Below are 26,986 nucleotides of genomic sequence, written 5' to 3'. Positions count from 1 at the left end.
ACTTTAAACTTAGTTTGACATTCATTTGCCATGTGAAGAAGCTTTTTTGAATTTATTTTTAAAGTAAGGTAGCACATATCAGACCACTATGATGCTGTTTATTTTCTCTCTTGTGCCGTGCAAGCAGCTCGAGATGTGCTGCCAGGCAGAGGGATTTTGCTTTTGCTTCTACAGGAGTGTTTTTCCCCTGTTCAGTTGCATTGTTGTGTTCTGTAAATATTGTCGTGCTCTTGTAGTAGCTCACATCCTTCTGCTCCTTCTCAGAGGGAAAAGTACAATACTTCATAGAATCATGGAATGGCTTGAGTTGGAAAGGAGCTTAACAATCACTTCATTCCAACCCCCTGCCATGGGCAGGGACATCTTCACTAGATGAGGTTGCTCCAAGTCCCATCCAACGTGGCCTTGAACACTTCCAGGGATGAGGCATCCACAATTCCAGGAAGCCCTTAGTGTGAATACAGCCTTATGCTTCATGCTGTCTTTGATCTACAGAAGAATTAGAATACTCTGTTGTGACTGTGGTTATTGTCTGTCTGGCTGTAATTTGCATAATTTCAATCTAGTAGATCAAAAGTCAATAAAATATTTTTCTGGCAAAAGGGGATTGAAATCACCTTTTGGTGATGCTTGACAGGGCAACATTGTATACATCAAAGCTTTGTCTCCCAAGCATATTGGTCTGTGTTATAGTGCACATAATATGCACACACACATGTAATTATATGCAAATATAGAAGTGTAGGAATGGGTACATTTAATTTTGCCACATTACTGATTAATTACATGACTTAATGAAGCAAATTATTTAAAATGGCTTACAAACTTTGCAAGTATTTTTCCAAGACAGGAAACTGGTTTTAGAGTACTTTATTTTTGTATCACTGTGGTTTCTGATTGACAATTAAAAGGTAATTAAAACACTTGAGACTTTCATGTCCTGTGTTGCCCTGTAGGTTTATTATCTTCATGTGATGATCCTTGTTTGTAGATGGAGATTTTGGTGGGATGTGGGATAGAAGCTCTAGGAAAATGTGGTCATTTCATACGATGTGATCAAGCTCTTGTTCTTGGTTTTCAGAGAAACTTGAGTGCAGTAACATTTTTCAAATCAGACACATTTTCTCACTTTCATACCAAGGGTATTCACTGACAAGAGAGTGCTGAGCACCGTACTCTAGAAAAGCATTTGTAGGCTTAGCTGCTTTTTAAAAATATTTTTGTGACAGATGTATCTCAAATTTTATGTTTTCTATCCCAAAGGCAATCATTCTTCCTGCTGTCACAAAGCATCTTTTTTGGTGCAGCACAATAGGCATAACAAAACTCATTTCAGTCTCAACTTAATTCCAATGCAAAAAACTTGCAATGAGGTGGTAATGAACTTTAACTCAGTACAGATTACCTCCTGCATGCTTACACAGATGTTCAAACACAGGACAGATATTTTCCAGACATGGTTCTATTCTGAAGGTGTTTGTCTCTTGAACAGATTAAACCCTGAAATTTTCTGCTTTGCTTGTTGTTACAGTTAATACAGTAACACCATTTGGAGTTCACCTCCTAGGTTTGAATTAGACCTACATAAATACATACCCAAAAGAAGAAGAAATAATCATCAAGATTATTAGGATGAGATCATTCTAGCAAATAATGAGTTGGTAAGATAAAGAGACTGATCCTCTGAAACAGAGAATGATCATACTGATCAAAACCATTTGGAAAGCAAAACTCAAACATGTTTCATAGTCCCAGCTGTGCAGTCCAATGAGTATTGTGATGATAACAGCCACCATCTTCCTCAAGTGCTTTCAATTTGTACGTGTTTGTCTTTTCCAAAATACTGGCTTGTGCTCCATACACTTACTACACTCATGGACAAAAAGCCAAATAATCATAATTTTTATTTTATCTGAACTAAAACTGTAATAGCTCTAGCAAAGTCAAAAGAATGACACCGGCAAACACTTGGCTAGAAATTTGCTGTCAGAGGTCTCTGGTGAGCCTTGCTCCATGCCCTGTTCCAAGCAGCTTCAGCAGCTGTATGCCAAGTAGGGAAGGGAATGCAAGTCTTTATGATGCTGTCATCAGTCCTTTCTGGCCAGTCTGCTTTCCACTAACAGTCCACACCAACAGTTAAATTAAAAAGCAACTTCTCCCCACGCATTCGGCTTTTCAGGCACAGGTGAGGTATCCGTCCTCCCCAGATGTGGCTCTCTGTGGTGAGGACTTCATTGATCTCTATGCTAATGTGTAACTCAATGGAATAACGGGTCCACACTGGGCTAGGAAAAGTCTAAAGGCCTCCCTTCAGACAGGATCAACACCTGGTATTACTGTGGGTTGCTTTATGGAAATACTACAGCTTCATTATTATTGCGCCACAAAATGCATTAGGCATCCAATTTCCTTTGTAAATGAAGCAATGTATTACTTCAATAGCTACTTTTGAAGCTCTCTGCAACTTAAACCACAGATGTTAAAACTATTGGAATTAAATGAACCCCCTCTGAATTGTAATCCTTGAATAGACTAGGAGGATTTTTTAATTATAAGGTTTATTAAATGAAATATATACTACAATGGAGTGGAAAAAGACAAATGATCTTATATGGCAAAAATAAGAACTTGAAGCTCGCTATCCATACTCCATTGGGTATGGAATGCCAAAAGAGAAATAAAAGACGTTTAATCTTGTTGCAAAGCCTAATGTTCTGTACCACATCATAATGTAGCCCAAAACAGACAATTGCTGGCTCACAAATCTCTTGCTTTTTCTTTTATTCACACTACAGACAAAAATCAAGAGTGTCCTTCAAAGATACTCTTTTGTCAAGTGAGCTTGAAAGTTTATGTTGTTACCCGTCATGTTTGACTATGTTTATGGTGCTGGAGATAAAATCTGAGGCTTGTGAAGTTCATTTTTTAGGTGATGCAGTGGCAGTGCAAGTATGGGCTGGAGATTATAAAGCTCTGTGAAGATAAGGGGTAAAAAACATTGGGCAATTGGCATTGGAGAAGTTATTTCCAAAGACCACTGAATTCAGTTCAACACTTATAATCAAGCTGTTTCTGTCATAAAACTTTAGACACCTGTTGTGTGAATGCCTAGTTAAGGACTCAAGTTCCCAATGCTGGTTAGTAGCCTGATTTAGGGGCCCTGAATCATCATTGAGGATGTTCTGTAGAAGTAGGGGAAGCAAAATTTGGCACCCAAAGACTTGCCACTCACGGTTATGGAATGTTGCCTTTTAAAGGAGTTGGATCAGATCTCAGAAGTGTGTTCTCTAGTTATCATGGTAAACAGTTGAAGGTAAAATAAAGGTAGGAGGGCAAAACTTAGCATGAGGAAAATTTTGCTGACATCAGCACCTGCTGTGCTTTTAAACGTATGCTTGTCACTAGACACTAATTTATTTATTATCATGAGGTCAGGGAAGCCAGAAGCCAAAGACAAGAAATGTGTAAGAAACTAAATGTGTACTGTTAATTTGCTGTTTAAACTTTAGCTGCTACAGCATACTGGCTGCTTCCTTTGCTTGTTTGCTCAAGTCATATGATAAAATAACTACTGCATGCTTTGAAATAAAGGTAAAAGTCCAATTTGGTTATTTTGCTTGTTTACATAGAGAGCAGTAGCCATTAAGCAATCCAGTTATAGTGCCTTTATCCTAAATTGTTGTTTATTTTTATAGAAAAAATTTATTTGATAACTCTTCCGGACAAAGTTACTTTAGCTTACATGATTTCAGCAACATTATGAATTCTGCAAATATTTATCCATTTTGAGTAGTTAGATGTGTAGAATACTGAAGAATACTTTTTCAATATTTCATTAAATGTTGCTCTAGTTTTTCTACCATTGTGATTCAATGTGTTTATTTTTGAAAAAGAACTTATAATCAGTGCTCCTTAGTAAAAATATGCTAATAATTTGAATAAATGGGAGGGAAAGGAAGCTTTCTAAATAAAGTATGTCCTGTTTATGGAGGCAGGTGTTTGGTAGAGAACTCTTTCCTTGCCCTCAGGTTGTCTGTTGCTTCTTCAGTTGTTAAATTATTCTGTACTCAAGAGAACATTATTGGTCAAATCTAAACCCATTATTTTTCCACTGGCATTTCCATTATCTGTGAGCAATTCAATCTGGGGGAGGATTATAATATTTTACCTTTTCTATAGTGTTCTGCATGTGTTTCATTACTGTGCACCATACATGGGAAAATGTCATTTATTATTTCATGCACCAAAATACTCTGCATTGACGAGCATTCTTGTCTGACAAGTGCAGCTGCTGGCCTGCACTCACATGTCTTTAGCTTTATTTGAATCTCTTATCTGCCATCATTGACAATTCATGCAAGCAGCAAAACCAAAGAAAAGTAGTTCAAGGATTTCAGAGTGCTTTCTTTAACCAACTCTTACATTCTAAGAGAATAGGAAGGATATTATGAACCACGTGGTACATAAACAGTGCACAAGCCAACCCTGTCCCCTGTGTACATTAGTGAGATAACAAGAGGTGCCTGTAGCTCAGCAGAGACATTTTTTAAAATTGCTTTTGCTGTTTAATTGCGGCTTTTTTGTTTTATAGATTTTATTTAAGCTGTCAGTAGCTGTGCATTAATAGCGTATTTAACAAACACAGAATTGAATACTAATAAAAAGAGACAAGTGGACTCCTTTCCATGTGTATACCAGGCTCTGACAAGATGATGTGAACTGATAATAAGTTTTTAATAAAGGGTAATTGAGAATAAAGCTATAAGAATAGGTGAGATCTTTTAAAAAAAGCGAAATTGTTTAGTTACCAGAAGCCTGTAAGTGCTGTCCAACAGCCACAGAAGCTTAGGATTATCCAAAAAACAGGGACAGAATCAGCCCCTTCAGACGTTTTTGGAGAGTGGCTGCACTTTTTCATAGTCCACTGGCCATAAGCAAGTTCTAGAGAGGACTGTGAGTGCTGGCATCCCTCACTCACCTGGAAAGGCAGTATCATTCCCAATGAGGTTAATGTGGGGTGAGTTGCAGCATAATTGAAGGGAATTAGCATTTATTAGAAATTAAAAAGGAAGCAGAATTCCTTAAGGCCTGGCATTATGGGCATTTGGAGAGGATGAAATGTTTCTCATTAACAGCCTATGTGCATTTTGGCTGCGCTGTAGATTTTTCTGTATGAACACCTGGCCTCTGGCTCATATTTATTCAATGCAAACACCTGAAGCATATGAATAAATGTTATTGGTTTTCCTAGTGATTAAAGAAAGCATGGCCCGAAACATGAGCAATACCAGGATTTGATGTGTCTCAGACCAATGTTGAGAACTGTATTTTTATAAAGAGAGTGTAAAATCAGAGGTGCTGGCTTTGCCCCTGGCACAACCTCAGTCCGTGTAGTCGAACAACTTAAAGTTATTTCAAAATAGAGGGTTTTTTTTTTGAAAATTGGAGCAGTGTTTATCTAAAGTGGGAGCACCACGAGATGATGAAACACTGAAATGTTTCTTAAACTGTTTTCCTTCCAGAGTGCATAATAAGCAGGGCACATAATAGAGTAGGAAAATGGACTGTAGACAAAGATCACTCTCCACCATCCCAGTGAGAGATTTATACCCACTTGCTACCTTCTGTGTCCCATCCTGGAGAAGGAAGGAAATACTCCAACATTGCTACTGACATGCTGCTTCTTCAGAAGAAAATAATAATGGATGAAATTAAAGTTTCCCATAAAATCTTGGATGTTTCCATTTTTTTTTTTTTTTTTGTTTGTTTTGGATTTTTCATAGGAAAACACCCTATTTTCCCAATTATAAGCATTTAAAAATAGCATCCATTCCACTTACTTGTGATTGCAATTGCTGTTCTGCTTGGCGGTTGCATGTGTGGCTTGCTGAACATGTGCTTGGGAACATTCATACTTAAAATATCTCAAATCCAGAGACTCCAAAGTTTCAGGAATTGGCGGATTCTGTAAAAGGTCCCAAGGCATTGTAGTGAGAACTCTGGTGAGAATGTTTCTGCACTACTGATTGTGTGCTTGAGAGAACACAGTCTGCAGCACAGGAAAGACTGACTTTATAAAAAACTTAATACGTAACTGATAGTTCAGTCCAGGTCAGGAAGTAAATTGCCATTTTTTTCATCTGTCAGAGACGTAGCTCATGGTTAAGTGATGCTGACAGCATAGTGAACTCCTCTTCTGCTCTGGGAGTCCTGAGCATAGTTCATAGAGCTTATCCTGAGAGCTGCATCTTTGATCCTTGGCAAACTGACAATTATTGTTACTGCACTGAGCAAAACCATGTCCTTCAGCTGTTTGTAACAGTAAGAAAAATGTAGCATTATTATAGAGAGGAAGATATTTGCACCTGTGTTATAAATTATTTACTCCTTTCTGCCAGCAAAGATTTAGGAATGCAGAAGGTAAATATATGGCTTATTGAATTTTCAGTCTTTAATGATCTCAAATCTTCTGAAAGTCTTTTTTTTTTTTTTTTTTCCCTTGATGCTAGGGGCAGAACAGTGTGGGCTTTCATCTCTTTATTCTCCCTGTCAGTGCGGTGCTATTTTTGCTCAAAAAGTGAATCTGTGGTAATATTATATTTGTGAGATATGATGAACTTCTTAACAAATCTGCGGCAGTAGCATTCAAATAAAAATTTCCTTACAAATGCAACTTAACAACCGAAGAGAAAATGTTTGTATTCAATATATTGTTTAAAAGATTTCAGTTTCAGTTCTCCTCCTTGGTATCTGGGTGAAGAACAGGCTCCAAAACTTCTGCCATCTTCTAAAAAGATACTGAAACAAAACATGTAAGATGAAAGAATTACATTCACTCCTAATTTCTCATAGAAAGAGAAATTTATTCCTCTAAGTCTCCACATTGTACCTATTAACAGAAAAGATGACAAATGCTTTCAAGGCATTTAAATTAGAATTTTACCCAGCCTTGTCATTTGCCCTGAAGGAAGTACATGGGAAAAGTAGTGTGTTTCAGATTCAAATAGAATTTTCCTTCCATTTTCCAAAGTTCTCTTAAAGTCTACCTGCTAAAGAGCATAGAAGGTGGTTTATTGGTAGTAATATTGGGACACAGTTTTCAGGTTGCTGCAGTCTGCATCCCAGCCTATGCATTTTTTGGATAGGTTGTTTTGGTTAGCTCCCCACCTAACCAAAACAGGGCTGCATTTTTTGTTCCTGGTAGCAGCTAAAATCAGATTTTGGTGCATTTTAATTTGTGACTGGGGAATCCATATGTGCACAAATTCACCTTGTATAAATATAGCCACATACTGTGTGTGCTGCTAAAAGAACAGCTGGGATCAGAACAGATAAGATCTCAAACTGGTTTTGTGTTTTTAAAAAAATGTATCAGTGTGTTAGGTGAAAGTTTTTAATGAACTGGCATTATTTAGCTGAAAGGGACTAGCAGTTGCCTGTGGTTTTTGACTCACACTTTGGTTAATCCCATGAAAAGACCATGTGAGTTGGTGTCATTAATGAGAAGCAGTTGCATTCCTCCTTTCGTGTATCTCAAACTGAAGTTGCAGGCAAAAAAAAAAAAAACAGCAAGTCACAACATTCAAATTTAGAATTCCTGCTGTTCAGCACCCTCCTCCCTTAAAATACCCAAATTAGAGATCCAACATAGATGAAATTATCTTCTGTTTACACCAGCAGTTCTCTGACCTTAATTCTGTCATCCTACACATAGATTTGAACACCTAGAAATGAATGACAGATTTTAAGCATCATCTTTCACACATGTCTGTTAACTAGTGTAGGAAGTCCTTTCTGCCTCTTAAATCAGATTTGCTACTTGTCCTCAGCATGGGGAAAAAGACTAAATAAATCTTTGCCAAAAGAAAAGGGATGACTCACGAAGATTTATTTTCATGGTCAACAGAAAGTATTTAAACCTGATTAGACATATGAAAGAATTTATCATGGATTTATGTTTCACTGTGCTAAATGTATAAATGCATCTACAGTAAAACTTTTTTGCTGTGACAGAAACAGTCTGGAAACAAGGATGACTCACTAACCAATTATGCCAGTGCCATAACCTTATGGAAAGGAAATGTTGTAGGTATTCAGAGCTTAACTGAAGGTAAAACCTGTGGGGTTTTGCTTGGTTGTTTTCCTGCACAAAGATATAGGCCACATTTGCTTTAATTTTGGTTCTACATTGGACTGAATTTCAAACCTTGTAAGAGAAGTTTGTCAGGAAAGATTTTTGCAATTTTGTCCTGAGATATTCCTATATATATATATGGAATCCTAACACTTTATAGAAGAGTGTCTAGGAAGATTATTAGAACCGTATTTTTTGATAGAAAGAGAAACCTTTGTAAAATTGATGTGTAATACTGCAGAGCACTATTGGTAAATAGCAGAATGAAACAGCAAATCCTTTCCTTGGAGTATAATAGATGTGAAAATCATGTTTCAAAAACTGCTCAGCTGTCTTGACAGGTAAAGAAGAATCTCTTCTGCAAACCCATCACTTCTCAATTCTGAAGCTAATCTTTCACACAGTCACCACAATGACTTTGCAGGACTTGAAGCCTCTGCCCACACTTGTAAATTGAAAACCTCCGGGGGTAGATTCCAGAACATTATCTCAGCCATTTTATGCAGTGAAATTATTAAATATTAGATCTAAAGCCTGAAATTGCCCTTTTTTCATCTATTCTTTGGAGTTAATTGTATGTTAAAAGCAAACACAGACAAATAGTAGGGGTGTTGTTCTGTGGTGAACCAACAATTTGGGAGATGTTTCCATAGCCCAAAGCTGGAGTGAGTTGTGCTGTTTGTTGCCTGCAGCAGGGCGTGTGCCTCTCTCACTTGCCCTGGCAAACCCAAACACAGCTAAGCTGATGAAATAGGTCGTAAATTTGCACATTTATAATTATTTTGACTTCAAGGAGAACACATACACAGCAGAGCAAAAGAGCAACTGTGTAAATTGAATTTTGACTTCAGCATTCCTTCCAAAGGATCCCTGTGTGTCCATGTGAGCACATTAGGCAACAGGGGTCTCCTGGATATGGTTGTGTGGCTGTAAGATCAAGTGTCTCCTTGCCTGTTATTAAAATCTGCTGCAAGAAGGTTTCTTTATTAATCTGTTGCTCTGTACTGAACTATTATGGCCTGTTCATTATAGTGCTTAAAATCTGTAACCTGTCCATAGCTGAGCCTCCAGTAGCTTGCTGTCTCTGACCATCTCATCAAAACTGAATTTTTAGCTCTGTACAGACTGAAACTCCACAATAGTTTTGAGCTCAAAACCCACAGTTATTTCACAATAGCGATTTTTCAAGATCTAGGTGTCTTATCATCATGACTGCACCATGAATCTGCTGCTTGGTCCAACTCAGTGGTCAAGCCTCATGTTATATGATATGCTTTCTTTTTATTTCCTAAATAATGCATTAGAAAAGTCCCGTGTTGTAACCAAACAAGGAGAGAAGAAAGGAATAGGGAAATAGAGGATGCCAGCACAAGCAACAAGAGTAGGGAAAAACTTGTAACACAAAAGGTAAAACAGGAAGAGGGGGTTTAGTGTGACAATTTGATAAACAGATTTGATAAATATTCTGGGTTTTTGGTGTGTGTTTAAATACCAGCTGTCTAAATCACTGACTGAATTCCTCAGTAGTCTTAGATCTGAGACTGCTCTTCAGTTGCAGCAACGCTAGTTGTTTTGAGCTGAGATATAGGATCATGTTAGCAGCAAAAATTGATTCCTAGCATCTTCTACTTTATTTAGTGCCATGTAGATTTGAGGGAAAAAAATTGTAAGTTATTGACAGCAATGTGTATCAGAAAAAGAGTAATTGTAAAGATCATTGATACAGAAGATGTCTCTGCTAGTTCCCTTATCTTCCATTTTGAAACAATGCAGAACCATTGTTGGAGGTTTGTTGTATCAGTTTTATCTTTGAACATAAAATTTTGTTTCCCAATATTCCTTTATATGTTTTATATGAGTTCTGCTCTAATACCGAAATCCTTCAGGACTAGGCTGAGACCTGTTTACTTCTTTCTGAATCATGTTTTATTCTTCTAGATGTTACAGTGCAGCAGCTTGGTAATGGCTAGGAGATGTTCACAAGGATCCCACCTTTTCTCTTTGAAAAAGTTAAGGCTGCCTTCTTGAACTGTAGTGCTGTACATTGATACAGTTGATTATTCTCTGAAGTGTTTCAGTCAATCCCTGTAACATGTATAATGTAGAAATTAGGATGCTTTCATTCAAAAAAACTTCTTTAGAGATACTGCTTCTTGAAAGCTGCTTCTGAATTTGACTGTCTTGAAATAAAAAGAATAGGTAAGTTATCAAAATTGCTTAAGACTGAGAACTGTTAGCAATCCTTTCTATTTGAAGAAATGTCTCTGCTCTTGTCAGATGAGACTCTAGAGAAGCATCTTACTTTTGCTATTTTTCTGTGTCAGCATTGGAGCTTAAGAAGAAAAACACAGCAGGACCGGAAAATACTTGCTTGAATCTGTCTGCAAAAAAAAGGAAAATTCCCATAAAGTACAAGTGCAGTAGGACATGAATTCAAACTGTAGTGACCACTAGCACATGGGACACTTGTTAATAGAAAGCTGCCTATTTTTCTACCTTAAGAACTCCTGTAGAACAGTTCAGCATTTCCAGTGTCACTAATAGCTGGAGCTGGAAAAGTTCTAAAAAGAGAAGCATACATCCCAATGTGTGAAAATCATCTCTTCCATAAACCTTGCTCAGGGACATCAGTGTGACTGATAGTCAAAAGCCAGAATGTGCCCTCATTTCTTGACTCTATAAGGACTTAAGAGGCTTTTTCCTCACACCATTTTCATCATCTCTGTTTCACTACTTTGAGGTTCAAATAATTTATCATCTGAATTTGAAAGCAACAAAAAATACCTGCTGTTTTGCCTTTGTCTCATTTGGTAAGCATGCAGCATTATCCTAGTAGGAGTTTAGGATGACAAAACATCAAATGAGATAGAAGGCAGGCTGAAATGGTTATATTGTCATTAACTTACAGAACCCTTGGGTGCTGCAATGTGTTTGTGCTGTGCTGTAGGTCTCAAATGAGCAATTTGAGAGTAAATGAGTAAAAATTGTATGATAGGTTAGTGGGGTGTCCATGACTCCAGATGTTACAAACTTAGAAGCTTTCACTACTCCTGTTAAAATTATTTGTGAAATACAAACTTGCTTGTTATTTTGGGAGTCTTCTTCCTTCCTTTTGGTGTTCAAGTACAGTTTGTGATGGAGATAACATCTGAAACTATGACTGTATCTTCACACCTTAGCATGTAGCACTCTGTTCTGGTTGTGCTGTCAGTCAGGAGCCAAATAAATCCAGCTGACAGGGCACTAGTGGGATTCCTGCTGTTTGCAGTAAAACTTCTCCAGGGTTGGATGAGCCAGGGGAAGCAACGTTAGGATGCTGACAGCTGAGTGTAGGTCCTTGCTTTGTTTAATAGTCACTGCAGAGGACACTTTAGGGTGTGTTGGAAGGCACTGTCACTGCAACTGCATTGAAAAATATTGGCAGAGCCTAGCAAGGCATCTGACCCTGATCAAATATTCCTCTTAAATTAAAAGCATATTTAGCTATTCTGCTCAGCCTGTTCTTAGGAAGTTAATAATGGAGTTGGATCCTCTTGCTCTATTTTGAGGATGTCTTATTGAATCATGCATTGAATGATGTGACTAATTTGTGGAGCAGAAGTCCCTGTGCATCAGCTGTTCACGGTCATTTTCCTGGAGGGAAGATAGAACTTTTTATGTTAAAAGACACTGATCATTCTTTTCAGCATATCAAAGAACAAATTACTGCAGGCTTTTCTATTGAAAAAAAAAAAAAAATAGAACAAATGGCTTTTATCTGTAATTTCATCATTACACCTGCATAAATCTCACTGATACTAATGGGACTTGTAGCAATGTAGATAAAAGCCAGTCACGCTGTTGAGATATGGAGTCCAACAGTGCAAGGCACACCACAGATGTAGGAGGGTTCATCCCTGCAGGGACAACCTGCAAGTGTGTGACTCAGCCTGCTTGGAATAAACCACTGGTGTGCAAAGCCAAGGCTCTCTAGACTGATGTACCCAATCAATCTGATTAATGCAGATTGATTGGGTACATCAGTAATGTGGCTGTGCAAACTTACTGACTGCTCAACTTTACTGCTGCCCAGATGAATTTCTCCAGAGAAAAAAGTTTGGTCTCTGCATCCACTCAGCCATAGGAGCACATAGGATGTCTGTGATGGAAGAGACACAGGGCAAACAAAAATCACCTGGACTCTGTGACTGGGAATGAAGAGATGGGACTTTGAGGGTTGAGCTAGAGCTCTCATTAATTGTGGGCATAATGGGAGTAAGCTGAAATCTGCAGGCTCACCTTGAAGAGTAGGAAGGGGGTGAGGGGACAGTGCAAAAGGGTCAAAGGGGCAAATCTGTGGGATGCTGTAGAGATTAAGGGGAAAAAAAAGGAAAACCAGCAAGCAGCAGGTCCTTAAAAGTATATAGAAATACATAGTGAGCAGGTCCTTAAAAGTATATAGAAATACATAGTGGAGGACAACATTAACTGGGAGCAATACAGTTAGTCCTCACAGCTGATCACAAATGGTAATGTCACTGTGAGCAGAAGAGGAAGGAAGTTCTGTGGGTGGACCCTAGGACAGAGGCATTAACTGGGGCAGTCTGATAGAGAAACACAGAATTACTTATTTCAGTGTTGACAAGGCAAATAAATCATGCAATTAGCTTCATTTCTTGCTAGTTTCTGAGAGAATGTCTACAGGAAAGTTTGAGTTCTGCCCAAGTTCTATCCATGGACACTTGAAGTCTGTAGACCAAAAGCAGCAGACACACTGCCACTGGCAATTGCTTTGACCTAGGTGAAAATAGCAGGGATTTTTTTTTTTTTAAGTCTTTTATTTTGCTTTTTAAAATTGTATGTGATGGCCCCTTTATTAGTGTAACATACATATTGAATGTTCAAAGCAAATAATAAGACTAAGAACTTATTATGGAAGGCTTGTTCAAAAGAGAAATTGAGCAAGGAAAGGTTTTGATCAACCCCTTGCCTAGGGTTCCACCTGTAAATGCAGTTCTTGCACCTCTCTTGCTATCCAAGCTTAAGAAATGCAACATTGCCCTTTAACACACAAGTCAGAAAGGCAGGCTTTCTGTAAGGTGATGTGGCTGCTGCTGTCTTCAGAGTATCCTTTTCGTCTTACCTGGGGTTGTGGGACAGTAAAGGTAATGTCTGCCAGCATTTGCTTTCTTGAAAGAAAGAGCATACTTGTGACATGTGCTTCTGAAAGGGCACTGTGTTGTCATCTGATATATTTGGATATTGTCAAGTCCACAGAAAAAAAAATGGCAAGTTATCTTTTAATCACATGATATTCATAGTAAATAGAAAAATAAAACATCTTGCCAGTCCTTACTGCCCAAAGGAAGTCTATAAACAGGACTCCCAAGTGTATGCAAGTAATCTTCAGAGGGATTGAAGAAGTTGTGGTTGAAGTGTGAGCAATTCTACTTATAGAGAATCTATCAAGAATACAACAGGAAAGCCTGGAAGTGGAAGTATCCCTGTTGCTCTGGTAGGACAGTGACCACACAATTCAGTGTGATTCAATAGAACTTCCTTGTAAGTAGATTAGCTCCTCCCTGTGTTGACTGATAAAGATCCAAGGTGATTTACTTACAGGAATGTAAGTGCAAGCCTTTAAATCAAAAGATCTGCTATTGACTTTGAAACTAAGTCACCAGCACTGATGAATTTTTGAAGTTAATTTACCATCTTTTAATACTATTTTAGAATAGCTGTTAGTGTGTGGCCTTTTCATTTCTGACAGTAAACTCCATAGTAGATACTGAAGCAGGACTGAAAAGCCTGTGAGCACCATGGAGACACTTCGTTCAGTGTTGCATTGTGACATACTCATGATCTTTTTTTCTTTGCTTCCTTGACTTTTTTTTTAAACTTCCTTATTTCATTTCTGTTCAGTGTGTGTGTTCATTTTAGTGATAGTGTAGGCCATTGTGGAAGTTATTTAATGTTCACTTGTGAATACTAATCCAAGGCACCTATCAGCATTAATATGTTAGTAACCACCCAGTCATCATGCTTCCCATGTCAGCTGTAGAACACAAAAGTTATACTGGAAGTACTTAGATCAAAATTTTCATCAAAACGGCTGTGTACTTTCACTTTGTCAAAATACCTGTGTGTTGGCTTTCTTTGCTGCTTAAATGCTGTTCTATCTGTTCCTAACTTCCCCTGTTTAACAGCAGACAAACCCAGGGAGCATTGAATGAATCGGATGATCCTGAAACAGGCTGTCTAACTGATAACAAGCCAACTTCTCGACACTTCTATCCTGTCGCCTTGCTGCTTGTCAGCTCACACCTGCTGGTTGTGTGGCTTATTTTAAGTCTTGCTTTGCTATTAGCCAAATATCAATAAACTTCACTTGTGTTCCTTTCTTTTCTACAAATAGCAACAAACTAACTCTAGAAAAAAGGAATCATGTTGTAATACTTTTACAGTCTCAGACCCCAAGGGTTCATCTTCCAAGATACCAATGTCTGAAATGTACTGTGTTTTCATTCTTTTTTTTCTGAACTCCGAGAAGTATACTATGCATTGAGTGATTTGATTTGTTCTTTCTGTTCATGGTAAAGCTTTCCTACTGTAATTAGCGCAAAGAAAGCCCACTTACAATGCTGTCACTGTATAGAAGTTGTGGAATCCTGAATGCTTGAACCCCTCTTTCCAGAGTAATTAGTCTGACAAAAAAAAAAATTAAAAATGAATTTGCACAGCACAAACTAACCCCTAGGCAAATATGGCAGGGCAATGGTTTGTGAGACTTACCTTTCATTGTGTTTTTTCATTGTTACTAGCTGATGGGATTGTTTTCGTTTAATAAATGATTATTACTTTGCTACAACTAACCCTTTTCTGTAGAGTAAATAGAATATAATAAGTTCTGTTTTGTAATGAAATGAGCCTGTTTGTAATTGTTGCTTTCGTTGCTTTTGCTTTCAAGACACTTTTATATTCTTTTTAACAAAGTACTGTTTATGTCTTGATGCACCACTTTGGCACTTGTGACTTTTGTACTGTATGTGAACGAACATCCCTCCTTTATAAAGCATAGAGGTGGATTGGGCTGTTTGAAAAGCCATTCTCTTTTTTTCATTGCAAAGCTGAACATACAGGAAATGAAGCAGAGATGAAACTTTCCTTCACAAATCTCTAGGGCCAGACTTACTAAAATTCCTTATTCCTAGAATGCGCATTTTAGGGCAACGTGTACTCGCACATATATAGCAAACAAATTATTTAAAAAAAAAGGTATGAAAAGGTTTAAAAGGCAAATATATTTCTGGAATTAGAACAAAATGTATCATTAAAGTATTTAATTTTTTTTTTACTGAACTTTAAACCGCAAGGGCAGATATATTAGGGGGGATGGAAAATCTTATCACCTATTTCTGAGGGCAATAACTGTACTGGGCCTGGCCTTGGATTTAATTCTGTAAGATGTATCATCACTCGTGGAAAACAAAAATGTAGAGTTGAATCCTTGTTATTTTTACTTCAACTGTTGCTGAAACTCTGCAATGAACAAATAAAGCATATTTATTTATTCTGTGTTTCATGAAGTTGTACTTTTTCCCCTTTCACTAGAGAAGGATGCCGCATAGAGAATGTTCTGAAGAATGTCAAATGCAGAAAGTATGCATTCAACATGATACAGCTGATGGCTTTCCCAAAGTACTACAGACCTCCAGAGGGGACATATGGAAAAGCTGACACCTAAGTTTAACAAAAGTGTAATCAGGAGCATATATTATGCTAATTAGCGAATATAACAACCGCTGTTTATGACATATGAATTGGGAATGTATAACCAGTGGAGGTGTTATTTTTATCAGGTTTTATCATTTTACATTAAAATTAATCTGGTTAGTCATTGTGAAATAAATACCATGAAAAAGCAATGGACTGGATATTTTGAAAATCAAATATATTCAACTTATCTTTGTGAAATTGAAGCTTAGTATGACTCATAAGCCAGCTGGAATTAGTTCCTGGGGTCATTTGATTGAAGATTGAAAGTGGAAATGGCAGTTGCTGTAGGAACAGAGATTAGTAATCTGGAAGGTGGCATTCTGACTCCAAACTAAACCCTGAGATTTGATTTAAGGGGTCTCTTACTGCTGGAAAAGGTGTTTTCTGTAACCAGCAGAGCACTGAGGTCTTGGTCACTAATGATTAAACCCTTCACAGAAATGTTTATGAAATTGGTAATTACCATTAGCTTCTTTACACAAGCATGGTAACTTCATAATATGTTTTTAGTAATTGCAGACTGTAATTTCAGTAATTCCATTCTGATTCCTTGTGGTTCATTTGGATATATCACTGTTGGTTTTCTGTACCCCAGCCAAATACCACTTATTTCACTTTCACATAAATCACACTGAACTTTGGGAGATTAATTCCACAAGTAAGGTGACCTGAATTTGACCTCCTATTTAGTGTAAACCCTTAAAAGTAAATTTTCTTTAGTGGTAGGGAAAATAAGTTGTATATATGGGAGTTAATGTATCTTTAGACTATGAAAACATGTATGTTATTACAAAGCCTAAAATAAATGTTATGAGTAAACTGCTGTACTAGGACTAGTTAGCCACTGCAGCTGATTTATATCAAATTTGTAATGCTGCAGGTAGACGCTCTAGGATGAAGAGCTATCAGCTTTAAAAATGAATGTTAATGTTCTGCCAGCTTGTGTTAGTCCTGAAATTTGTCTTGCATAGAACATTTGTGTTTTCTAATTGTATCTATTTACTACCACCTTCTGCCTCCCAGAGAGAAATACAATTTAAAATTCCCGAGTATTCACTGGTTACTGACCTTTATGTAATGCCTTCTTTTAATATCTAGCACAGAAGTATGAGAAATTTATCCTAATGAAACTACCCTGGGAATTTGAGCATCTGTAGGAAATTGTAATTGCCATGGATAAAGAAGTAAATGTTTGCTTACTCCTGTGGAAGTTAAAAAAATCTCTAGACACCATGAGTTTTAATTTGTTCTTTTTAATCCATTAATACCCATTATACCCATCCATTACTGGGTATAAATCTGTAACTATAACAGAATTTAAGAGCCTGATTCTGCAAATTCTATTTGGGTGATCCATGGAACTGATCTATCATTTGGCTAAAATTAAATCCATCTTGTATATTTGCAAAATCAGCCTTTGGGGTTTGTAGGAAAACATCAGAAAGAGATCCTTGTTCTAATACTCATTGACTTCAGTGGAGCCAGAAATTCACCTATATAATATATTAACTTTTGGAACTTTTGAAACTTTTTTTTCCAAGAAAAGTAGATGATGTAGGTAGTATTTTGGTGCATTAGTTTTTTATTTCTATTACATAATGTGCTATCATTAACTGCTTCCTTTTTCTTGGAATGTATTACTTCAGTATATGTCAGAAGGGTTGACAATGCATCACAGATAAGCTCAGACTGATGAGAACATAATGCCTTGATTTCTTCTTGTCATGTACCCATAGAAGTGGGCAGTAGTCATGGGGTGGCTAGATATGTGCATAAATTAGTGTTTGTGTCTATGAATATAATGTAGCTGATCTGTGTGAAACTTCTTTGTGGATTTATGGAGTGTAATCCTTCCCAGAAAAGTAATGTTTTCTTCTGTCAGGCTGCTGCACCAGCCCTCACTATATACATGTTTATTATTAGCTTAAAAAGCCCTACATGTGCAGTTTAAAAATAGTGATATATTCCTCATGGATCTCTGAAATAACCCCCAGGTATGCAGAAGAGAATGCCAACCAGTGTACAGCAATTCTGAAACTATCTGTAAAAATCTCAGTGGGGATGGTGTTCTCTGCTGGGTGCTATAGGTACCTAGACTTCTTTACCTGAGTCCCACTGGCATTCTGTCAAGTTAAAAATATGAAATTATCTAGATTTTCTTGTCAGGAAAATAGTCTTCCAAGATTTTGCCTCATCATTTTAATCCTGCCTGGGCTCTAAATTGGTGTTGTCACTACCGTGTTATTTTTGTGTTGAAGTTGTTTTTCACGTTGAAGCCATGGATGTGATGAGGAGAAGGAAAAAATGGCACTGGACTACTGTCCTTTTTGTTTTAACAGCCATTCACAGTATGTTCTTGTGAAATTAAACAACTTCTTATTTGCTAAAGATAAGTAAGACAAAACCACAAACACCTCAGTCAGCTGCAGTGAAACTTCATTGGGCTTGGGCCATTGCAGAAGAGTTGGCCAAGTTTTGTGCTAAATATAATTTTTCTCACTAATGTTTGGATTGGCACATTTGTTGTAGGTCAGGAGAGCTTTGTCAAACCTGCTGAAGTCCTCCAAGTCTCCTGGAAAAGCCTCGTTGCTTCAGAAGCAAAACAGGCCCAAATGTTTTGTTGTTTTGGTCACTGCCTGCTGGGGGGCTACTGTGGTCCCTGTGGGCAAAGGCTGTGCCATCAGCTGACCATGGATTCAGAATTTGTGGGTTTTCTGGTTTGCCTTTTATGAAGAAACAAAGAGGGGTTTGCTGCAGGTTGATGGCTGTGTTACTTGGAGTACATTTACTCTTTGTAGCAGCTGCTTCCAGCCCTGTGGGTTGTTTGAATGCCTAAAAGAGGAGTTGAATCATCCCTGGGGTCTTGCACATTGTCTTTTAGCTCACTGTGGGTTTCAGACGAGTAAAACTACACAACTTAATTTTTATAAGCAAACTACATTGTTTGTTTTGCAGAGGGATAAAGTAAACATAGTGATTTTCATGGTGGCTTAGCAAAAACTGTTCCATGACTGCTCTCTTAAAACTTTTGTAAGGTATACAATAATCTGCTTTTAGAGGAGGGCAGTTCTCAAGGGCTAGAAGATGAAAATTCAAAAAGACATCTGGCATCTAAAGCCAAATCTTGTCTTACAGATGATATTATTTGTAGAAATCAAATCAGGATCTGTCTTGAGGAATTCTGAAATAAGGGCTTCTAGCTTTCAATATTTGTACAATGCAACACGCACTTACATGGGGGTTTTGTACCACAGAGTAGTGACTAAATAGAGAGCTAGTCTAAGATACCTAAAAACATAAGGAAAGGAATGTTAAAGTAATTTTTTCCCAGAAATGATTGTAATATTGTTATAACACATAACATGTCTATGACTGACATTAAGCAGGCAGGTCTTCTTTTCTGAAGTCTTTTGAGGAATTTAAAATATATTCTGATTAACGTTTATACTTTGGCTTTTATAAAGCAATTAAGAAACAAAAATTTTTAATTATGTTTTCTGATTTTTGTCTATGTGAAACTATGTATTTTGATGGAATCCTGGCAATGTCTGTGTTATAAAGAAAAAATAATTTAGGAGGACAACTGAAACAAAATATTAACTGAGAAGTAGCCTTAATGAAGTCCTTTGCAATGTTAATTTTTTGCTGTCTGAATTTTGCCATTACATAAGTGAAATGAGGAAATTAACAAACAATTTTGTGTCTAAATCAATCTCTCCTGATGAAAATTCACTTAGTTGCAGTGGAATAACTTGTAATGGTATTCTAAATATTCACTAGTAATTTTGGTATAAAGAAGTGCAACACTTCATTCTGAAGCCTACTCTATAACATGCCTATTAAATGTGTCAGGAAAAAACTTATTTTTATTTCTAGATTAAACACAAGTTCCAAGAAATCCTTTGGTCCATTTTTAAAAAAAGCAGAAAATGCACTGAATGTCAACCAGTGTAATAAAGAAAGGAACTGCATTGAAAACTATGCAGCAAAATTACTTGCATGAATTAATGTATGTAATCACTTAACAGTCTTACACCTACATTGTGTCAGTTGGTTATGTTGTAAACTTGAAACCATTGATATCTATATTTATGCTCTTTTTTATGACAAAGAAGTGTACTGTATAGGCAGAGCCATGAGACATGAGTTTGCATCTTGCTTTTCACTTCCTTGCAGCTTAAAAGCGGATGTTTACAATGGAAATGCTTTAAAGTAATTTGCTGCTCTTGAAAACATAAACTTACCTTGTATATTGCATGTTTACAAAAAAAAATCAAACAAATGCTTTTTTAGAGAGAAAAAAACCCCACAGACTTCAGTCCTTAAAACATTGTTTTTTTCCTTTTGCCATGCAACACTTCAGCTGTTGTGTTGCCAAGCATTTGGCTTGCACTCTGCAGGACTCAAACGTTTATTTTCTCTTTCTTTCATAGCATCTGCTGAATAAGTAATATAACAGCCATGACTATCAGCATGATACTCATGATCCAAGGCTAAAAACTTACATTTGCTCAGATATGAGCAAATACTTCGAGTTAAATAAAGTGTAAGACACTTGTGAACCAGTGTCTCCCTATTCCAAAGAGCTGAAACCTAAGGCACAGGATTTGTGTGCTGACTGGGGAAAAGAGTTACAGTAGGAGTCTGACTATGATAAAAGAGTGCCCTGGACATGCCAGGTTCAGAGTAGTGAGATTTGAACCACGCTGCTCTTACTGAGAGTTCTAACTATCGGCAGTGGTGTTCAATTATTCTTTCCATGCATACAAAACGCTTTAAAAGTTTTCAGCACTTCTGTTTATGAATGGTCTGACTTTAAGACTTCTAAAATCCCAAATTACTTTGGTACTTGTTTTCTTTTTGTGTAGCTGTCCCTTGTGATGTTCCTGTCTTACATTCTGGAGCACACAGGGCTGCGTACAAGTAATGCTGACAGGACTTCAGTCTGCAGCATGTGTTTGTCCAGAGAAACAAAGCACAACTATAGGAATTCAATGCTTTTTATATTTCAGGGTTTATCACTTTTGTTTCATTGCTGTCTGTAAGCCATGTCCATTGTACACTATGTGTATATTTTTATTTAAATAAATTTAATGTTTATTTTTTATGTTTCTGACTTTTTTGTTTGTTATTCATTTCTCATTGTCATTGCGGTGGTGTTGCCTGGAGGGAGGATTGTCCATGCTGATGAGAGTGTGTTCTCTCCTAAAGGAGTTGGTGGAAGACCACTCACAGGTCTCATCACTGCTAGGAGCAAGGATTTAAGAAAAGTTCTGATACAACAGTTAAAAGCCTGCAATGAGCAAAAATTAACAGTTCCTACTCTTCTTAGTCTTACCAAAACTTTCGTCTCAGAACCAAGTGGGTCATGCATTTTCTAGTTCAAAGCAAACAAAACATTCACATGCCCACAAAGAAATCCCTTTCACATAACTGTTGATCTGTAATTCAGGCAGAATCAACACTTTTCGTAATGAAGATCTTTAAAAAGGTGATGTGACATGCTTTGTCTGGTATTACATCTTCACCATCTCAGTGACAGACCTTGGGAAATAATTATGGGTTGCTTCTGTGCTGTTTTCTTGAGCTTCTGTTAGTATCTAGATTTATTCTGTTATTTCTCACCACAGTGAAAGGTAAGTTCCCCATGGTTGGCTGAAATGTAGCAAACAGACCTTCTTTTTGGGTATATGATAAAATGTAGCTCATCTGTACTATCAGTACTATGAGTAGAAGGTAGTTGCATAATTTAGTATTTCTGTTTACATGTTAGCATTTTTATTTTTTCTAAAATATATTTAGTGAGATTTTAATTACTTGCAAGGTTCTCGATAACCTTTAGAAAACACTGGGAATTAGTGGTTCTTTGGAAATAAGTTTAAAAGCTGTTAGCATTCAGCTAACAGGAGCCTAGAAGTTTTGTCTCTTACTAATAAAAGGTGAAAGTCTTTTAAAATTACTTTGCCTCACTTTGCATGTTTATGGATTTTCTTTTCCTTGTAAATTGGGAACCACTTTCTTCTCACGACAATGTAAGAGAGAAAAAGAGAAAGAACCTACAGCTGAAGTGAGATGATAGAATAATATGATATAAAAATATGTTTTCACCAATTCACTTTCCAATGTTACTTCAGGGCATGCGTGAGTATATGACATGATGTTTTTGAACCACAGTCTGCAGGGTTCTACACTGTGCTGACCAATGCTGCCAGTAAGAGAATGTGTTCACAAATGCTGCTTCTGCTAGGCAAGAGCTGTCCTGTGAGTTCAGTGATGAATCTTGTACAAATCAGAGCCTTCAATAGGTATGTGACAGATGCTCTTTATGGAATTAAGGACAAGAAGGTTCTAGATGCAAACTAGACACTGTGCTGCTTGCTATGCCCAACTAAACAGACCCTTTGCATTTCTGTCAAGGCTATCTGTGCCCAGTCCTAACCCAGCACATAAATAGGAACTTGCTCTGCTGCAGGGATAATTCTTGACATTATTAGGGGAGTAGATGTAAACTGCTTCTAAATAAGCTGGGATAAGAAGTTGAATTGAAAGATTTCTTCCATGTGTTTGCTTACATGTATATACATACATATTATATTTACATTTTAATATATTTGTCTGTTGTAGGATAGGAAAGGGCAGTGACATATGATCAGTTGAAAAATGGAACTTGTGATATTTCTAGCAGTCAAATACAGTTTTGCTATTGGAAATGTGGCACCAAAGACAGGCTTACATGAACAAAGCTTTGGCTTGTAGCATGCCTGGTGGCATGTGGTGACTCTAATGGTAGGTTGCTTCTGGGGAAAAAACAAAACAGAGGGAGAGAGAAATGGAAAAGGGAAGGTGTTTCCCAGACTGGACTCTGCCATTCCTGTCAGGAGTCTGAAGATCTCAAGCCCTGGCTGGCTGTTCCCTCTCACAACTCTATTGTCACTAACTGAAGTGGGGCTTGGTCAGGGCAGTTCTCTCTGCTGCCAGGCTATGAGCTTGGTGTGCATGTGTCTTGGAGTTTCTCATGAAAACAAAAGGCTTCAGTCAGGGGGCAGGAAGAGGAGGAAGGAAGGGGCCAATTCTGTCCCAGCAGAAATCACTTTCCTAAGTGTCTGCTCCAGTAGTACCAGACCGCAGGTGCAAAGCTGGGAGAATAACAGCGGAAGAACAAGGAAAGAATACTGCTGTCTTTCCCCAACAAAGTCTACATGTTATATCCATTTTTCAAGGAACAATAATTTTGATTGCTGCAATTTACAGGACTGCTGACTTGAACAAAATTAGAACAACTGTCATAGATAAGCAGAGCAGAATTCACCCCTTAGGTCATACCATTCCTCAGAAGTTTCCTTTTAGAAGCAGAAAAGTTTAAGATCTAGTGCTAAAGTCATTATTCACACGCAAAGAATCAGAAATGGGGCACTTCAGGTGAGAAACTCCAAGGACCAGGTTTTGTGAGAGGTTTCAGAATCACTGACATTCCTGAAATTTGGTTCAGAACTGCAAAAAACATTTTGTTTGAACAAGGCCCCACACAGGAAGAACATTTTCATGGTCATGGCAAGGAAGTTGATGGCAGTGTCCTGTAAATTATTATAATAAGTGGCTGATGCTAATGAACTTGCACACAGAAGGAAATATATGCCATCAATGCAGTCTCTTTAGAAGGACTTTTTTAGTGGAGTAAAATATTCAAAAGCATGTGAGTAGGATGTGGTTTTGTTAGTAAGATGTAGTACCCAACTTTCTTGGGCACTTAGCAGCATTTAAAAAACATCACGTAAATAGGAACTTAAGTTTGGTTTCCTACTTAAATCTAGGTAGATTCTCAGTACTCTCTATTTGAATTTAACTTCTCTCTGGCATAAAGTATTACAGTCTGGCTTTTCCTATTTTTCAAACAAGACCAGAGTACCAGGAAACAGTGACAAGGTTGTGTCAAACAATGTATATAAATGGAGTCATCTGACTTGATGCTGTTTGCAGATGGAAACTCAAAGAATTTGTGACAAAGATGAGACTGATGTTACTGTGGTCAACATCTGGACTGATTTCCAGCAGCCTGCTCTGTAATATGGCAGCTTTCAGCCAGGCTCAACTGGAACTCAGTAATCCCAAAAGAAATCTCTCAATAAATCCCAGCCTTTTTACCACTCAGCAACGTGAATTATGTTCTAGTGTTGGGGATTAATGGGCAAGCACAGCTGTCCCACATCACCCCATTACTGCATCATGGCAGGTGGGTTCTCTTTTCAGAGAGCAGCTGTGTTGTGATGGTTACGTGAGGGAACTCAAGAGTTCAGCTCATGGGATATATGTGAAACACCCAGCAGACAAACATGTAATAAAATATAAGAACACAGGTAATAAAACCAGGGACCAAAGAGATCTACAAACTAGGTAAGGAAGGTTATGTATAAGCTCTGCATTTTAGACTGCATTCAACTTTTATCTTCACCTGAGATGTTCTTGGAATTGAAAGATTTTGCTACTTTGTGACTGTGGTAGCAGCTACAATGGACATAGACTACAGGATGATCGACATAAATATTAAAAATAACCTTGAACAAATAACAGGATTGTTGTAAGGCTGTTGCTGATTGGCCAAACAGGTATTGTGCACAAACATTCTCGTACAGGTAAAATTCTTTTGAGGGAAAAATGGTTGTACCACTTTGTACGTTCTCCCAACAGCAAGGGACGAGGACAGTGCTCAGCTGAGAAGGTAAGGAGTGTAAGAATGCAATCTCTTGTATGATTCATAAAAATTGTAGTCACATCCAAAGATTACAAAACATTTTAAAGGTTGATTGCAAGTCCTAATGTAAATAGAAATTACTTGCTTGTAAGTACTTTTAATTAAGTTTAAATAGGTTAATTATTTACACTGTTCCACAGGAATATTTGATACAAATCAAGGTAATTTTCAGCATGAAGTAAAAACAATCCCCAGACTCACAAAATAACATTAGCTAGTATAAAACAATACTTTTAGTGGCTACCTTTACCTCCTCATGATACACCACCTCCATGCTTTGTTGAAAGAGAAGATTATTTAAAAAAATTTAAATCAAGGTTTTTACTTTTTTAATATCAGTAAAATAGATAATTTTAATACCAGGGAAATAGAAGTGATCATTTCATCAGTGGGAAGTATTAGCTTTTAGCAGGTTTTTTTGTGTGTGAATCCAGTTGGTGTGCTTAGTTATAAAATGCTGAATAGGAGTTTAAAAAACAAAAAAGTGGAGCACCCAGTTTATATTCACATATTCATGGGCATAGTTAATGGACATCAGCAGGGGAGATGTGATCCCACACTTTTTAAAAATCAACAGAAAAGCAGTGCACACCAAGCAATTCCCTTTTGCATTAAACTTATTAAGTCAAATCAATTTTTACAAGCACATAGGCTAGAGTTCTGGCACTTAATTCCTTTTGATCTTCTGCCTGCTAAATTCTGCTTCCCACTGTGCTACCATGCAGTTTATTTTTAACAGATAATTTGTTTGGACACCATTAAAATGAAAATATTACAACTTCTAGCATTACTGAGGCACTGAAATGCCTATCAAGTTATTAACTGTCTGCACACACACACACACACAAATAGTCATTTTCACAAGGGAAAATTCTAGAGTTAAGAAATGTTCAAGAGCATGAAGCACACAAAATACAGGATCTTGACTTTTGTAAAGCCAGCATTACAAAATATTCCCACTAATTCCTGTGCTTGAGGTGCAGCTCCCATAGCTGTTAGGTGTCTGGAAAAGAAGTCTGCTATGATGTGACAGGTTTTAAATGGAAGATTTTGGGGCTGAGTCAATTGATTTTTCTTTTAATTACAATATTAATTCAATTTAATTCAAAATTTCAATTGAATTCAAAACTCTTTCCCATGATTAGTGTTCTGAAAGGCACATTTCCTAATTATGGATTCTTTTTTCAGCTGAGCACTACTTAGTGTTAGTATAAGGTGTTTTCTGTACAATTAATGCACATCTTTGGCATGAGGGTTTTCATTCTCCTTACATCTTTCTGTGAGGAGCATCATAAAATGTTTTAAATATTTCAGTATCAATCATGCTGTGATTATACTACTTTTATTTTTTTTTTTCTTAGAAAACTAGTAGTTCACTGACTTTTAGTGATGGGCCTAAAAACAGATCTTACCCCCAGGCGTGCTCCACTTGGGGGAGATCCACATTGGTTTGAGCACCAAGAGTTTGAATAGCCCTAAAGGCTGATGGGTTGCTGATAAGGGCTGATAGGGCCCTTAGCCACCACAGCATGGACCTCTGTAACAAAGAAAATGAGATCTTGGGCTCTCACACAGATTAACTCATTGCTCTCCTTTGGGAGGTGGGTCTGGGAGAAGGGTGGTGGCACCTTAGCTGGGAATGGAATTGTATGGATCCAGTGATCTTCAGGTATTTTCATGGTTTGTGATTGCACTCTCATGGATCATAAATACTGTCACAGTCCTGTGGCCTACTAAACATCCTGACCTTTTGTCTTGCTCTAATACCTCTTATCTCCTTTTTAAGTAATGATCTAATTAGTAATTCATGATTTAATGAATAACCTACTTAAACAGATAATGAGTTCACGTCCTCAGAAAGGATGGTATTACAAAAGATAACCAGACACATAAGAAGTTCCTTCTGTGGATTAAATACTCTGGTGAGTCTTGATCTGAATCATCCCTATGTCAATAAGTCCCTGCCACTATCAGCAATATAGATCTATGAAACCATAGGAATCTTCTAGTACCTAGTTTTCCTCCACCATAATTTTTTTTACAATCTAGCTTCCTGCTTTCATTGCTTGTCTGGTAACTTGGGAAGGTGGATGAAGAACTGGGTCAGGAGGACTATTGTACAAGCTTTGCTCTTTGAGCCCTTGCAGAATTGCTCAACAGAGAACTCTTAAAAGTTAAGGCAAAAGTGCAGGCTCAGCAAACAGTGCGTACAAGTCATGCTACCAAGTTATACCTCAAAAGCAGGAATCAGATCCACCTGGAGAAAATTCTGCAGGACAGCTTTGCCTTGGATATGCCAATTGCAAATAGGGAGCACTTCAGTAAAACATAGGGGATAAGTTTAGATA

At 37.4% G+C, this 26,986-nt stretch overlaps 1 protein-coding gene across 1 annotated transcript in view; it reads left to right on the top strand.

The window, feature by feature from the left end:
* INPP4B (inositol polyphosphate-4-phosphatase type II B) overlaps positions 1 to 15,677 on the top strand; it is a 257,500-nt gene extending 241,823 nt beyond the window's left edge. Inside the window, 1 exon segment of the mRNA XM_053940443.1 lies at positions 14,320 to 15,677. Coding sequence (XP_053796418.1) covers positions 14,320 to 14,494 — 175 coding nt within the window. The 3' untranslated portion in view covers positions 14,495 to 15,677.
* Positions 15,678 to 26,986: the final 11,309 nt, after the last annotated feature.

Source organism: Vidua chalybeata, chromosome 4, assembly GCF_026979565.1.
Source record: "Vidua chalybeata isolate OUT-0048 chromosome 4, bVidCha1 merged haplotype, whole genome shotgun sequence".
Lineage (NCBI taxonomy): Eukaryota > Metazoa > Chordata > Aves > Passeriformes > Viduidae > Vidua > Vidua chalybeata.
The sequence above is the reverse complement of the archived record's forward strand: the minus strand, read 5'-3'. Positions and strand labels throughout refer to the sequence as shown.